Genomic DNA, 14,415 nt, shown 5'->3' with positions numbered 1-14,415 from the left:
GATGAAGAATTTCCTTACTGATTCGCTGTCTGAGATTGAGGAGAGCCTTCGGGTTCCTCTTGGCAGCCCATTAATGTCAGAGGACTGGCTGGTGACTGTGGGGCGCCTGGTGGAAGCGTAGCTGAGGGATCTGGAATCTCTGTGAGAAACCCTTAGCAGAGGTTGGAGACATGGAAGAAACTTTGCAATCGCCATTCTAGTAGATAAGAAATTGAACCAATCAGTTTTTCCCCCTCCCTAGAGAGCACTGTAAACACACACACACACACTACACACACTAGCAATCCCAATACTGTACTACATAAGCTAAAACTGTATATTCATTTAATGAAAGAGGTGGGAGAAAGAGACATCTCCTGCCATTATGAATCTACCTGCATTTAAAAACCCCACTCTATATAGTGAAATTTTGACAGCCGTCAAACCAAACCACAATGGGGAACAGCGCTTTTTGGAGCTTCCCTGGGTCAATGTTTAGATACTTCCCTTGATATTGTTCAGGTGAGACTGTCCAATTTACATACCTCCATAAATGTGCACTCGTAAAAGACTGGGGAGAGGTGGAGAACATAAATTGGGTCAATACCGGCACACATTAAGGGGTGCCAAACAATAAAATGGTTTGCAACCACGGGTGGGCTCTCTAGAGACCCTTGGGCACTATGAAGAGACTGTCAAAATGGAGACAACAAAAGCTGTCATGATCTCTGAGGAAAAAAACAAGGGAAAGAGGGAAAGTAGCAGAGAGCTAGAGGGGCTCGTGATCAAAGCAGGAGATTCCTCAGCAGTTGCGGTTGTTCCCAAGTGCTGCTTGGGCGGTTGTGGGGCAGCTGTCACTTGACCCAGTCAAGCTTGACAAGAGCAATTTGTTCGTTTGTTTGCTGCTCTTACCAAGTAGTTCACTTGCTAATTCCCACTACTCACCCCTGGCATTGGTCATACAGGTTCAGATGACATGAAAACCCATTGTAGATACAACAACCCTTTCCATAGCCCATGGGATGTCAGGGAGCTGTTGCTGTTAAACAAGCCACCCTGCAGGACCTGGTCTGGATTCACATGATATAACAGTCCATCATGGCTTGTCATTTATGAAGGGTTGTTGGGTTATTTCAGCCCAGACAAGAAAGAATGGGTTGGCATCAACTTAAGTCTCTGTTCCTAGTCAGGGGGAGGGGAAAGAAGCTTCCTAGTGGTTAGAGCTACTGACCAGAAGTGCTACCAGAAAATATTAATCGATTAGTCTTGTGTCTGGTTTCCTTGGAACAACAATATCATGGAAGAAGTTGCTTATACCCAATTCATTGCTGTTTTTATTGTGCTCTTCCAGTTTTTACAGAGTTGTTAGCATTTTTATTTGTTTTTAATTACATGTTTTATTGTTGTAAGCCACCCCGAGAAGCATTTGGCCCTGAAAGGTGGCCAAGAAAAATAAATAAAAATAAATAAATAAATCACTGAGCGGCTTCTCCATGTGGTGAGTAGATCGTGCACTACAGCTTAACAACCAGAGTACCATATGCTACTGTTTTTTCCTTTTTGCTATCAATAAAACGATGTGGCTTTCAGTTTGAAGTTGCACGTGAAAGCTTCAGTGTCATCGCGGGTGCTTCCACATGAATGGGAGAAGGTAAAGCTCATTGAGAGGGGCATGTGGTTTGAGTAATTCCACTGCCTTTCTCCGCCCCTTCCTGAAATCCTGTGCAGTAAGTAGCACAGTGCTGAGCTGGAGAGACCAAGGGGGTGATCCAGCCGAAGGTCACACCGGTGTGCCTAGGTATAAAAGATACTCCATCTTTCTTTCCTTTCATTTGTGGAAAGGAAAAAGACAAAAGAAAGGGGAGGGGAATGGGAGGGTTATAAGGAGAAAATGTCAGTGTTTGAACCCTCCCATAACATTCTATGAGTGAGGAAGGGGAGTTGTACCCATATGCTGCAATTCAGACTAAGCTTCTCTGCCTCTTTCTTGTGCTCACTTAAGTCCTGTTTGGTGTATTGGTCTGGACACTGTAACTAATTCAAAACTCAGCAAAGAGCAAACAAAGAGACTTCAACAACCCAGTCAAATAATATTTTGGGCCAGCAGTGTTTTCTGACTTGTGAATTTCAATTGGAGGAGACAGAGTAATGAGTGAGGTAATATTGCTGCTTGAGCTGCAGGTGGGAGAGATGCTGAACCTGCTTAGCCTCCCTGCTTGCGCAGGGACCTTGGAACAGCTTCAGGCTTTACTAGTCTTGGACTATTTCACGAGCCTGCTACCAGCCTGTGTTTCTGTGCTGGCCATGGAGAAGAGGAAGCCCCTTCCATCACATTCATCATGGAAATGCAGGAGGCAAGTAAAAATCTGCTTGCATCGTGGAAACTAGCAGACTAATAAAACAAGCAAACAAACACATCTACCAAATGTACTGGTAGAGGAAGGATAGATCGGAGGGCTGGGCTTCCCTTCCATATTAGCCAACTTATAAACCAAGCACACTGAATGCAGAGATTTATCCTCCCGCTTGGAATTTCTTGTCACCTGTGGCTACCAGGATAGTTTTTCAATACAAGGCTATATGAAAAGCACAAGATTTGGGTCCTCCTGCGTTTCTTCAGCCCACCCTAAAGGAGATTATCATTTCATATGATCTCTACTTCTTGACGAAAGCTGAAGCTTACCTGTATTTGGGATGAGCGATGGCGTAAATGATTGGGTTGTGGATGGTAGAAGCCTTCGCTATCACTGCAGGGATGGTGTTCATGAATGGTGTGAGGAGATGAGAGTACCTAGAAGCAAACACACTTTCAGGTTCAGTTCTGCCAGAGGCATGTTTATGCATCTTTGCTTCATTACATAATAAATGTACACCTGAATCTTCTTCCCCAAACTTCCTCCAAGAGCTGGTTGCACAGGGCCAGGTCAGTCATGAAAAATCTTTTCTTTTATGCACCACAGTTGAAATGGAGGGTGCAGTCACACAGAGAAAGACTGACTATTCACTTCTCTGCCCAAGGGCACCACACAAATGGGGAACCACAGTAACAGCTGAGTTAACTGCACAATAGAAATACTGAAACAAAACTGCAGCACCGGCTGCTTTAAACAAACAGAGCAACTAACAAAAGGAGGGCAGAAAAATGCCCAGCAGCAAAATAACATTGATAATTATATTAATAACCACTACTAAAGTGAAATTGGTGTCTCTATTGATAACCACTGATGAAGCCCTTTAGAAACAAGAATGGCTGAATGACGGCTGAAAGCTGATAGGGAAATAGTCACATGGAGAGTGATTCCGTGGGAAAGAATTCCGTGGTGTGAGTGGCACAATGGAGGGAAAGTTTGCCTCTAAACTTGAGAAAATTATTGATCAGAGTGGTGAGACTCTCCCTCTGATCTTGGGGACAAAGCCAGGCTGCTTAGAGTAGGGATAGCTGCAAGCTAGACCTCCAGATGTTTCGGACTTCAACCCTCCGCCATCAGGACATGGGCTGTGGGTGACCTGCATCAGAAGAAGAGGGTTTGCTGTTCCCTTGCCTGCACTGGCCCATAGATAATCCTAGACTGAGCTGAAAACATGCAGCTGTGAGGCTAAATGCAGGAAGAGAATGTCCAGCCATGAATTACTTGCCCTAATTCAGTTATTGCTGCAGAATATGAGTATCTTCCTGAATGAGACATTTCGATTCATCATTGCTCGGCCAATCTGTTTCATGCTTCTTAGGCTACTGATGTTCCCTTGCAGATATAACAAATATTGATGATTACCCTGAAAAACCCAACAGAGCTACCATGGAATATGGAGTCCAGGAAATTATATACAGCAAGATGACAATCAAGGCAATTTTGGCCATTTTCCACTCGTTCTTCATCCTCTGGAATAGTCTTTGGGATTCCTTACTGCTGTCCGAAGTGAGTTTTTGAACAGCCCTGGGAAAAAGCAAGCATATCAGCAACTGTCTTCATAAAGCAATGTGGGATGAGCTAACACAGCATGTCTTTGGAGAAAGATAATGGCTTGGATCCAAAGATGCACTTTCATGAATGGAACCACTTCTACAGACGCGTGGATATGTTGCCAATTCTGTTTCCCTGCTGCAGATTCTTGTGTCCTGCAAAAGCCGACTCAGAGGGGCTAAAACCTCTAATAGGACCTTGAGCCTCTTGGAGCCTCTTTGCGGAGAAGAACTGGAGGGACATGTCCCAGTTGTAGGTGAGGCCGAAGGGAAAATGGAGTAGGCCCAAAGACAAAGGGGACCTGTGCCAAAATAACAGTAATACCTGCAAATTTTAATTTACAGCTCTTGCTAAGCCTTAAGAGAGGAATTTCAGCCTTTTAGAAAGGGCGACAACTGCATAAAAGCTGGGCAACTACCCACTGATCCGTGGTTGCAAGGAAGGGTGTGGATCCAGGAGAAGGGAGCATCCAGGTGGAGGTAGACTGGGAGCCCAGGAGGGCTGGATTAGGCCCACAGGCCTGGGGCTCTGCACCACTGCTCTTTAAGGAACAATGGCAAGCGGCCCTACACCAGGCCAGGGCACTGGCCCATCTAGCCCATTACTAACCACTCTGACAGGCAGCAACTCTCCAGGATGGAGCTCAGTCTGAGAAGGCTGTGGGGGTAAGATGGAGGAGGAGATGTAAGCTGCCTTGAGCCCTTTGTAGGAAAAAGGCAGGATATAAATCGGAAAATACATACATACATACATAAATACATAAAATAAGGCCCTTTCCTGTTCGTGGCTTCTGAACTGGAGATGCCAGAAATGGGCCTGGGGACCATCCGCTCCCAAAGCCTTCATGCGGCCACTCAGCAGCACTCCCTGCTTCCTCTGCAGAGCAGAATGCCAAGTGGGGTCTGTTACCAGTTGTGTGTGTAGGAATCAGATATTTAGCTAAGCGGGAGTGAAAGTACTCATGCTCGTGCAAATGAATCTTTTGGCCCAAGCCCAGGCAGGATCATGTTTTCCCTGTTTTCTTCTCTTGCTACACATCAGGCAGAAGGCCTTCGCGGTCTTCAGAAAACCAGGAGCAGTTAGCAAAAAGTGTGCCTGCAAAACTCAGATTTTTTTTTTTTTTGGAGCGGGGCGGAAATGGGCCCTGTGATTGGAGGGCATGGGGTTATGACCAGTGCAAGCCGCTTTCGCACAAGTTTGTTTGTTGTGGCTGCCGGTAGAGGAATCCCAGAACTGCAGTGGGGAGGAATCCTGAGTACAAGAAATACCAGCACCTTCACAATGCAACGGTTCCTAGGAATGTGCAACTGGAGCATAAACCTGCCCATTGTGTATGCTCAAAAATGCCCAACGGAAAGCGGCCTTTGCATGCCATGTCATTTCAGATCTGATCCTGCTCTAAAGGCATAGATACTTCCACCTCCCTGCCCCTGTCTCTTAACACCCCCGTCATGGCCTGCAGCTTTCTGGTACGGATACAGGGGGGAAAACACCCCTATACATGACTATGTAGCAGGCTGGAGAACTTGTTTTTGGATTCCAACTCCTGTCATCCCTGACTGGCTAAATGGAGCTGATGGGAATTGCAGTATCTGGAGACCCACCATTGTCACACACACAAACTCACATGTGCATCTGCACACATCCTGTTGCACGAAGTAAATCTTTCTATCATTGTGCTCATCTGCCCTGGAGAGAGATTCTCTAATGCTCCACTCTATAGCAGCAGAAGCAGGATAATGCAAGCAAAATTAATGGGTACGCTTCTGATGAAGGGATAATGACAATGAGTTGGAGTCCAACTGAGGTGCATGTGCTGGACTGGCAGAAGACGACTTCCCCACCCTTTCTACTCCACTGCAGACCCTCTAGCTCCCTGGGAGAGTTGCACAGATGGCCATCCTAGGGATAGGACCCTTCTGAACAAGATGAGCTGTAGTGTAGAGGGGAAGGGAAGGGAAGACCTGGCCCCTGGAAAAAAAAGCCAGGCAAAGAAACCTTCTCTGAGCAGAGTATTTCCATTCGCAGAAGGCAAATCCTGGATGCAGCCCAATGGTTGGTATTTCTAAAGTGTTTTCAAACCTGAATTTCTTAAGACCTGATAGGCAAAATAACTGAGAAGGAAGGCAAGAATTGTTTGCTTGCATGATTTATACAGATAGTGGGATTCTGCTTTCATTCATGCAGAATTGGAGCGTTTATGCATTTTTAGACAGAAAACTCTCCTACAAGTCCTGGCATTGTCCCCTGATCATGGCTCTCTGGGGAAAGCTGGGAGATGTAGAACTTTCTGTTTAAAGCTGCCTAAGATTGTGTTCATGAAAGATCAGGGAAAGGGATCGATACAATTGTTTGTATGATTATTTGCATTATAGACAGCTCACAGAACCCTGTTTTGCAATATGCAAAATCTGAGCTTTGTAAATTCATCCCCTATCCTGGACAGACCACTGATTTAATGCACCATGTCACTTCTCAGTTTCAACCAAGCTTCTCATTGACCTTTAAAAATTAGTCTAGTTAATTCCAGTTCCTCTGTCTCTTCCAATCCTGAGTAAGCTAAATCATAGAGCTGCTCTCTAATCAACTGCTGTAAGATCTATGTAAAGGAATCTAGTGCTTTAACAAAATGGTGCGGACTCTGGCTCAGCCTTTGCAGGCACTCTGTCCATATACCATGACTGTTTCCTGGAAGTGAGGCATGCTTGGATTTTTTAAATGCAACCATCTTCTAAGAGTAAACAATAAGAGGCTGGCTTGTGGGTGACTCACCTGTTCGTATTCTTGATGGCTCTGAAAATGAACATGTAACTGTATATGATGGCAATAAGGGGAATGAAGAACACAAAACAGAAGAGGAGCATTGTGTAGGCACGGACGGATGGGGTGAAAGTAATATAATCCCAGGAACAGGAAGTCAGGAGGCCCTCTGGAACATAAGCACCTTAGTAGAAAAGCAGAAGAATATTTGCTGTTGCAAAAATAACAGAAAAGTTGTATACCATTTAAAATTTAAAATTATATTATAAAACAGATGTCAAGCTTGCCGAACCCAAGCAATAATGCGGTATCAGCCATCATGAGATTTTGATGTAATTAGATGTTAGGTAATCTGGTGCCAGGGATGTTCAAAAAAGAGTTGAAAACGGTTGATAAAAGTCTTGAGCTTCACAGAGAGAATAAATAGAGAGAAACTATTCTCAAAAATATGAGGGCACTTAATGCAATTGCTTGACAGTTGGAATATATTGTAGAAGAGAGCTTCTAGAAGTATTTTTTCATTACCACAAACTGCATTGTCAACTCACAGAATTCATTGCCACATTAACTATCTTCATCCATATTTGAGAGTGCCTAGATAGGGGTTGGCTCGGATCCTAATTCTTGCTCTACTCACAGAGTGGAGCTCTGATCACAGAAGTGGCTATACCCATTTCCCCTTTGCTCTCTACAGCCCTTGGATAAATGTCTCCTGGGATTTGACAGATCTTCCAGAAACCAATGGAGCTGCATCCAAAAAGGGGATCAGAGAAGCTCCTCCCTGCACAAGCTCTTGTAAGAGCAAGTTGGGATCCAGACTGCAGCACTGACCACATAATATGTTTCCTTCTAACGGAATGAAGATAATACCAGCCTGTGGAGAGTGGATGTGCGTGAGAGTGGTGTAGGAGAGCTCCCAGTGACAGAGCACCAAGGCTTTTGGACTAATAGGACAAAGATCTCATGTGCCAGCTCCCTTAGGATTCTTTGATCCTGCAGAACTTAGCTGCAGTCCTCATGTTACCTGGAGGAATAGGGGTTTTCACAGCAATGATATATATTTGCCAGCTTCTCCTGAGTTCCATTAGCTTTACAAATGCCTGCTCCTGGTGGAGTGGAAAACTGATAGAATCCTCCAGTGTACAGCTAAGTACTGGTCTGGGTTGCTTTCTTCAGTTTCTGTCTAAGTTCTGGCCTCCTGTTAAGGACATGGCTTTTACTCTCCTGACCTCACCATTCCCTGATTCTGGTGTAAACAAGTGGATTCAACAGGCGTTGATGAATAACTAAGTCCATTTGTTTGCAAAAGATTGCACTTCTTGTGAAATGAAACATGATTAAAGAGCTCAATAGAACTGCAAGCAGAAGAAACCAATCAGGCACATAGAATTAGTTTTGAGGTTAAATACATCATTTGTTTTTTTTTTAAAAATCTAGTCTCTCCATGGATGCTGTGTAAGAATAAAGCTAGGCTTGGAGACATTAAAGTGTTTTAAAACTCAGTAATTTCTAGCATTTCTAGAAACATGTCTGGGTCAGAAGATATTACAACACATGCTGAGTCAGGTCTTTCCTATTGGCCCTGTGAATAAGCATATTATGGGTACAATGAGAATCTAATTATAAACCAGTCATTTAATACTCTGTGATTGTTCTGGCTCATCAGATTATGCCTTTCTCTTTGAAGTAAGTTTTCTCACATTGCTCCCTTAAGCCCCTCATTAAACCAAACTGCCTTTTGCTAAAGTGTCTAAAGGCAAAATCCTACACCTGTATAGACAGAAAAGAAAGGCCTACAATGCCCAGCATCCCCCAGCTGGCTAGCTGAGGAATCCTGAGAAGTGCTGGCCTACACAGGTGTAGGATTGCTTCTTAACAATTACTTTAATAGAATCATAAAACTGGAAGGGTCCATCCCCCTGCTGTTGCAGGACACCGAGTTACACCATCCCATTCCGACGGCTGTCCAGCTTCACCTTGAATGTCTCTAGTGTGGGAAAGCCCACCACCTCCCCAGGCAGCTGGTTCCACTGCTCCGACAGTGAGGAAACTTTTCCTGATATCTCTCCTGAATCTGGGTTGTTGCAACTTGGGTTGATTATTCCATGTCCTACACTCTGATATTAGTGAGAAGAGATCTTGTCCTTCCTCTTTGGGACAGACTTTGAGGTCCTTATAGAGGGCTATCATGTCCCCTCTCAATCTTCTCTTCTCAAGACTGAGCATGCCCACTTCTCTCAGTCTCTCCTCACAGGGCAGTGTTTCCAAATCCTGGATCATTTTTATTTTATTTATTTATTTACTAGATTTCTAAGCCACCCCGTTAGCTGTACAGCTCTCTCCTCTGAACCCTTTCTAATTTTTCTGAATCTTTCTTAGATCTTGGTGTCCAGAACTGGACACAGTATTCTGTATTTTCTATATATCCTACATGGAAAACACATATTCTTTTCTTCAAGCTTATTTTTGGGGGCAGGGGCGGGTAACCATGTGTCCTTTTCTCAAGAGGTGTCTATTTGAAGACCTGTCTTGTCCAATTTTAGTTAAAGGATAACAGACCAAAGTGCCTGATGCTCACCACCTGTTAGCACCTGAATAGCAGACCAGGTGGCTGGGGGCACAGGTCACCTGGTCACTGCCTTCCACACTCTGATGCAATGTATGCAGCTTCTTTTAAAATCCTAATATCGTGTCTAAATTTGCTTTCATACATAGAATGAGCAAACACACCGTTCGGGCAAATACAGTGGTACCTTGTTGCACGAACTTAATCTGTTCCAGGACTCCGTTCCAGAGGGGGAAGTGGACGCAGGTGCGTGGGGGGGAGGCGGGCAGGGGTGCGTGGGGGATGGGCGCGAGCGCACTCGGGCAGGGAACATGGGCGCCTTCGCGGCCGTCTCCCCACCCCAGCACGACTGCGATCATGCCCGTGCAGGGAAGGCAGGCACGCTCACAATCATCACTCGATGCAGAGTTCGTGACCTGCAGCTAACTTTTTATGAACTTTCTGTTCGCAACCTGATTTGGTTACGAACCGAGGTGTTCGTGGGCCGAGGTACCACTGTAGTTCCCTTTTTGCCTGCCGTTTGGGTGACATTTCCTCTGTTTTTGATTGGTTTCGAAGTGGCTGCCATACATCACCACGTACGGCCCATGAGTGCCGGCTTTGAAAAGGGCTCACTACACAAGTCCAAAGTGCTCATTCTCTGGCCCTAGCACAATAAATGTTTAGTATATATAGTTCCCTCTTTTCAGGGTCCAATTCGAATTGTAAGAAAGGTAGTGGGATGGTGTGAGTTGGTGTCCAGCACCAGCAGGGGGTTGGGGCCAGTGGCCTCCATGGCCCCTGCCAACTCTACTATTTTATGATTCTACGGTTCTAGAGTTCTGACCATCAAGTTGCTTTGTGAAGGAGTCAGTCTGTTCCCGCATTTATTTGGGCTCTGAGGAGATCTGTGGCGGAGTTACTGCAGCTTCAGTTTAGGACCCTTCTGCCACGCTACTGTTTGCAGAGCTCTTTTCTCTGCCCCGTGTGTGTGTGTGTGTGTGTGCGCGCGCGCGCGCGCGCGCGCGCGCGCGCTTATTGTCATGGTGACTGAGCAGGCGTCATTTGTTAAGCAGATCACTGGCTAATGGCCCAGGGTGGGTGCTTAATGTTTTCTCAGTTGGAACTAATGTTGGGGAGCTGTTTGGGGACTTCGTAAGTGAAAGCCATCCGCTTTGCTTTGAAAAGGTGGCTCTCCTTTCCAAGTGAGAGAAGGGGCTCGCCTAGGAGCAAGGGAGGGCATGAGAGAAAGAACACAATAGAAGCAGCTTCGTCTGGGGACCAGGGAACAGCTTGTTGTGCAGGTATGCGGCGCTTTTTCTGAATAGATAAAAGATGGAGAAGCAGTAACGAAACAGTAAATTATAAGTAAAAGACAATGAAATGAGGGTGATTGTGCAGAAAGAGCCTCATCAGGAAAAGCACACAGTTAGCCTATTTGGGTGCTGAGTACCTCTTTCTGGGTGTCTGATACTGGGAAAGAAACCTCCTGCTTCCCAGGATTGTGTATGCCACTCGCATCCGCCAGTGTTCTATTTGTTTATTTGCAATTAAGTTCAATATTAGAAAACACCCTACATCCCCCAAACAAAGCCAGACACAGTTAGCATTGTCTGTGGAACTCCTCAGCACCCGGCAAAGCCTGGGGTGCGCAACAAAACGTAGCTTCCTGGAACACACTTCCTGCATTGGATAAAGGGTGTCCACACTGTGGAAGCTCATGCTCAGGGCTGGCCCTACCATGAGACAATGTGAAACAGCCACGTTAGGTGACAGAGGCTGGGAGCTGAGAACAAAATGTCAGAGAGGGCTATGGGCCATGCAGCCTGGCCTTTCATAGAATCATGGAATAGTCGAGTTGGAAGGGGCCATGAAGGCGATCGAGTCCAACCCCCTGCTGTTGCAGGCACCAAGTCACACCATCCCACTCAGATTCGCCTTGAGTATCTCTAGTGTTGAGTATCTCTAGGGTTGAGTATCTCTAGTGTTGAGATTTGCCTTGAGTATCTCGAGAGCCCACCACCTCTCTAGGCCCTCTCTCATCCCACTCACTGTTGTATTGCTCTTTGCCCCCTAAAAGCTAGGAGGATGCTTTGAGGTGTGGTAGAAGATGCTGTTCCACGTTAGTGTTGAAAAGGGATTCAATGGCCATTCTCTTGTACAAGGAATGTGTGGGGGGTGCCAGCTTTTCCTTCACTTCCAGCAGCAGAAACTCCATTCCGTTGTTGGAGGTCAAGGCCAAGAGGGCCATGAGACAACGTTCCCCATCATGGTAGGGCTGGCCTTGGGCATGTGCTTATCATGGCATGAAGACTAGACATAGTCATGCAGCAATAACTTGGCTATCCTATTATATTGTTATTTCTTGTATTTTAATTTACGTTGTGAGCCGCCCCGAGGCTTCGGCGAATGGGGCGGCATAGAAATGTTTTAATAAATAAATAATAAAATCCTTTACACTATCATGGGTCGAGTCTGCTAGCATGTGCAGAATGCCTTTTGATAGTCCAAGGAAGTTCACATGTATTATCTCAATAGTTCTCAAACACATTCCTCTGAAGCAGAGCAGTGTAATATCATCGGATGCAAGACTGGTGAGGCCTAAGCCAGTTTGCTGCCTGAGGCAAAGGACAAAGTGGGGCCATACTGACTTGGCAGCTGAGTTCTAGTTCAACAGTAATGATGAGGCAGCATTCTGCTCCAGAGCAGAAGACAGCAAGCTATTAGGACTGCAGGCTAGTCCTGTAGCACCTCACTGCCTCTCCCGTCCCTCAGGTACTGACACCTGAGGAGCCACCTCATTCTGCCTTAAAGTATGGCCAGCCTTTTCTGAATGTTCTGGTACAATTTTCAGCTCAACTCCACCCCACATCAAAATATATCTATAAAGGTTGCATTGGGAGAAAATGCATATTTAAATGCATATTAAGGTCCTGCTATTTTAAAAATGTAGGTATGGGCAAGAATGGATAGGTGGTTGCAGATGTTGGAACGTGACATGGCTATAATGGGGCATTGGTCCACTCCATGATCTGCAACATGTTCACTTTTGTACAATAATGGCAGTACCAACCTGACCAGTATGGATAGGCAAGTACTATTAAGGCTGTTAAGGGCTTCTGTGCCTTTAATTAAAGTTAAAGGGCTTCTGTGCCTTTAATTAAAGTTAAGCGTTAAAGTGTTTGCTGGTTCCAGCTTTTTATTGTTTCAAAGCCAGTTCATGAGCTGCAAAGAGGGGCAATGTGATCCCTTCCCCTTCCAGGGATAGGGAAGGCATAAACTGGGCTGAGTGTCATATCCCTTTGACAAAATGAAACATATTAGACCTAGGGATAAGCAAACTGCTATTTCCACATGTTTTGGACTACAAGTCCCATAAGCCCCAGCTAGCTAGGCCAGTAGCCAGGGATTCTGGGAGGGCAGGACACACTCCAATGGAGCAAAGCTCAGGGAACCAAGGTTCAATTTGGATGCCAGGAAGAACTTCCTGACAGTTAGGACCCTGAGGGTGTGGAACGGGCTTCCACGGGAGGTGGTTGAGGCCCCATCGGTGCGGGTGTTCAAGGATAGGCTGGACGTCCACATGGTGGGCATGTTGTGAGCGAAGCCGGCTGGTGCCGGGGGTCAGACTAGCTGTCCTGGGAGGCCCCTTCTGACTCACTCTGTTTCTATGTTTCTATAGTCTGATTCATATGAATGGCATCAGGTTGCTTAGCCCTGGTTTAAAGCATTTTTATAAAGAAATGGCTATATTTAGATAAGTATGAAGAGATGATTCCATATGATCAAGGTTCTCAGTATGGCCCTTTTGTGAGTGCTAACAATCACCAAATATAGTGCATGCGCACAAACGCACATGCACCAACTCTGCATTTATTCATGCTTGTTTATATTGCTCAGCCTGTCTGTAAAAGGTTATGCAGATGTTATGAAAGATATTCTCCCCATTTTATTTTTCATCTCTGATTTTCATCTCCTCCTCTTTCATTCCTCTTTCTGTGTAATGCATGAATGTGCTTTCCAGCCAAAGCATCATTGCAAGGTAATCTAATGTGATGGAAGCGGTACAGAGCTTTTCCCTCTTCGGTTAAAATGTTGTAGAGATTCGTTAGCTGAGAAGCAGGCTCCTTGGCAGAGAACATCCTCATCTTAAATATGTAAATCCTTTTTATCTGGCACCAACTCTCAAAGGCCATTATATAAATTCTTGCATTTAGTCTCCCCATATCAAGTAACCCCTTTAAAAAATTCTGTCTCACTTACTCCATCCAAAGAAGGGCGGGAGGCTCCAAGCTAAGGAATACAGCCACACTCCTAATAGGATTAGCAAAGCTTTCTTCTTAGACATTACTCCAATGGAGGCCAGGGGTCGTGTAATCACAAAATACCTGTCCAGGGCTATCACAGTCAGCGTGATCATGGAAGCAATGCCAAAGAGAGCTCCACAGAAAGCGTACAGCTCACAACCTTTTCGGAAAGAACACAGCAGAATTAGCGGATGGAATAGAAAAGCAGAACTTACTTTATTGGATTGCATTTCTTTTCATTTTATTAATGCATTTATTAAGATCACTTGCTCCCCTTGTTGCCACTCCAAACAACGCCTCAGGCAGCAGAGAGATAACCTAATTTAAATGCGATCGAAATATAATAAAAGAACAGCATGAAAACATAGATTTGGGAGATTGTCATATCTAGATCACATAATTCACCTGAGCCCAAAGGCTCAGTGAAATAAACTAGATTTAACCCAGTGATCAGATGCTATCATGGGGGAGAGAGGATTTCCCCTGAGCTGAACAAAACTGGGCCACTACCAACAAAGGGGGGGGGTGCTTTTCCTGGCAGTAGGTCTCAGAAAACAAGCCACCCCCAGTCAGCCAAATGGGTTGGTGGAAACTCACGCTCAGGAAGGCAGCCCTTCATCATTCTACTGACAGCAACTCAAGGAAACACCTACCCCATTGGTTAAAATAACATGCATCATTAATAACTCTGAAATTAAAACCTCAATGATATCAAAGCACAAAACGAATGGTGATGCAGTCAAGTCAGTAGGTGAGTGGGACATCCTGAAACCTAAGTGATCTGCTGACCAACAAGAGCTTCCTGTGCCTCAGCCCTGCAGTCCCCTGATCCATCCTGCAAGTTTGCTCTAGATTTGGTCAG

At 45.3% G+C, this 14,415-nt stretch overlaps 1 protein-coding gene across 1 annotated transcript in view; it reads right to left on the bottom strand.

Annotated features, from left to right (window-relative positions):
* Positions 1-14,415, bottom strand: part of OPN4 (opsin 4) — a 44,420-nt gene that overhangs the window by 12,163 nt on the left and 17,842 nt on the right. The window contains exons 4-8 of the mRNA XM_044420367.1: positions 13,510-13,713; positions 6,714-6,885; positions 3,753-3,914; positions 2,663-2,770; positions 19-196 (exon numbers count right to left, since the gene is read on the bottom strand). Of these exons, the coding sequence (XP_044276302.1) occupies positions 19-196; positions 2,663-2,770; positions 3,753-3,914; positions 6,714-6,885; positions 13,510-13,713 (824 nt within the window). The remainder of the gene's footprint in view (positions 1-18; positions 197-2,662; positions 2,771-3,752; positions 3,915-6,713; positions 6,886-13,509; positions 13,714-14,415) is intronic.

The sequence above is a fragment of the Varanus komodoensis genome, unplaced genomic scaffold, assembly GCF_004798865.1.
Source record: "Varanus komodoensis strain SLA01 unplaced genomic scaffold, ASM479886v1 scaffold11, whole genome shotgun sequence".
NCBI classification, from domain to species: Eukaryota; Metazoa; Chordata; class Lepidosauria; order Squamata; family Varanidae; genus Varanus; species Varanus komodoensis.
This window is presented reverse-complemented; position numbering and strand designations above follow the sequence as displayed.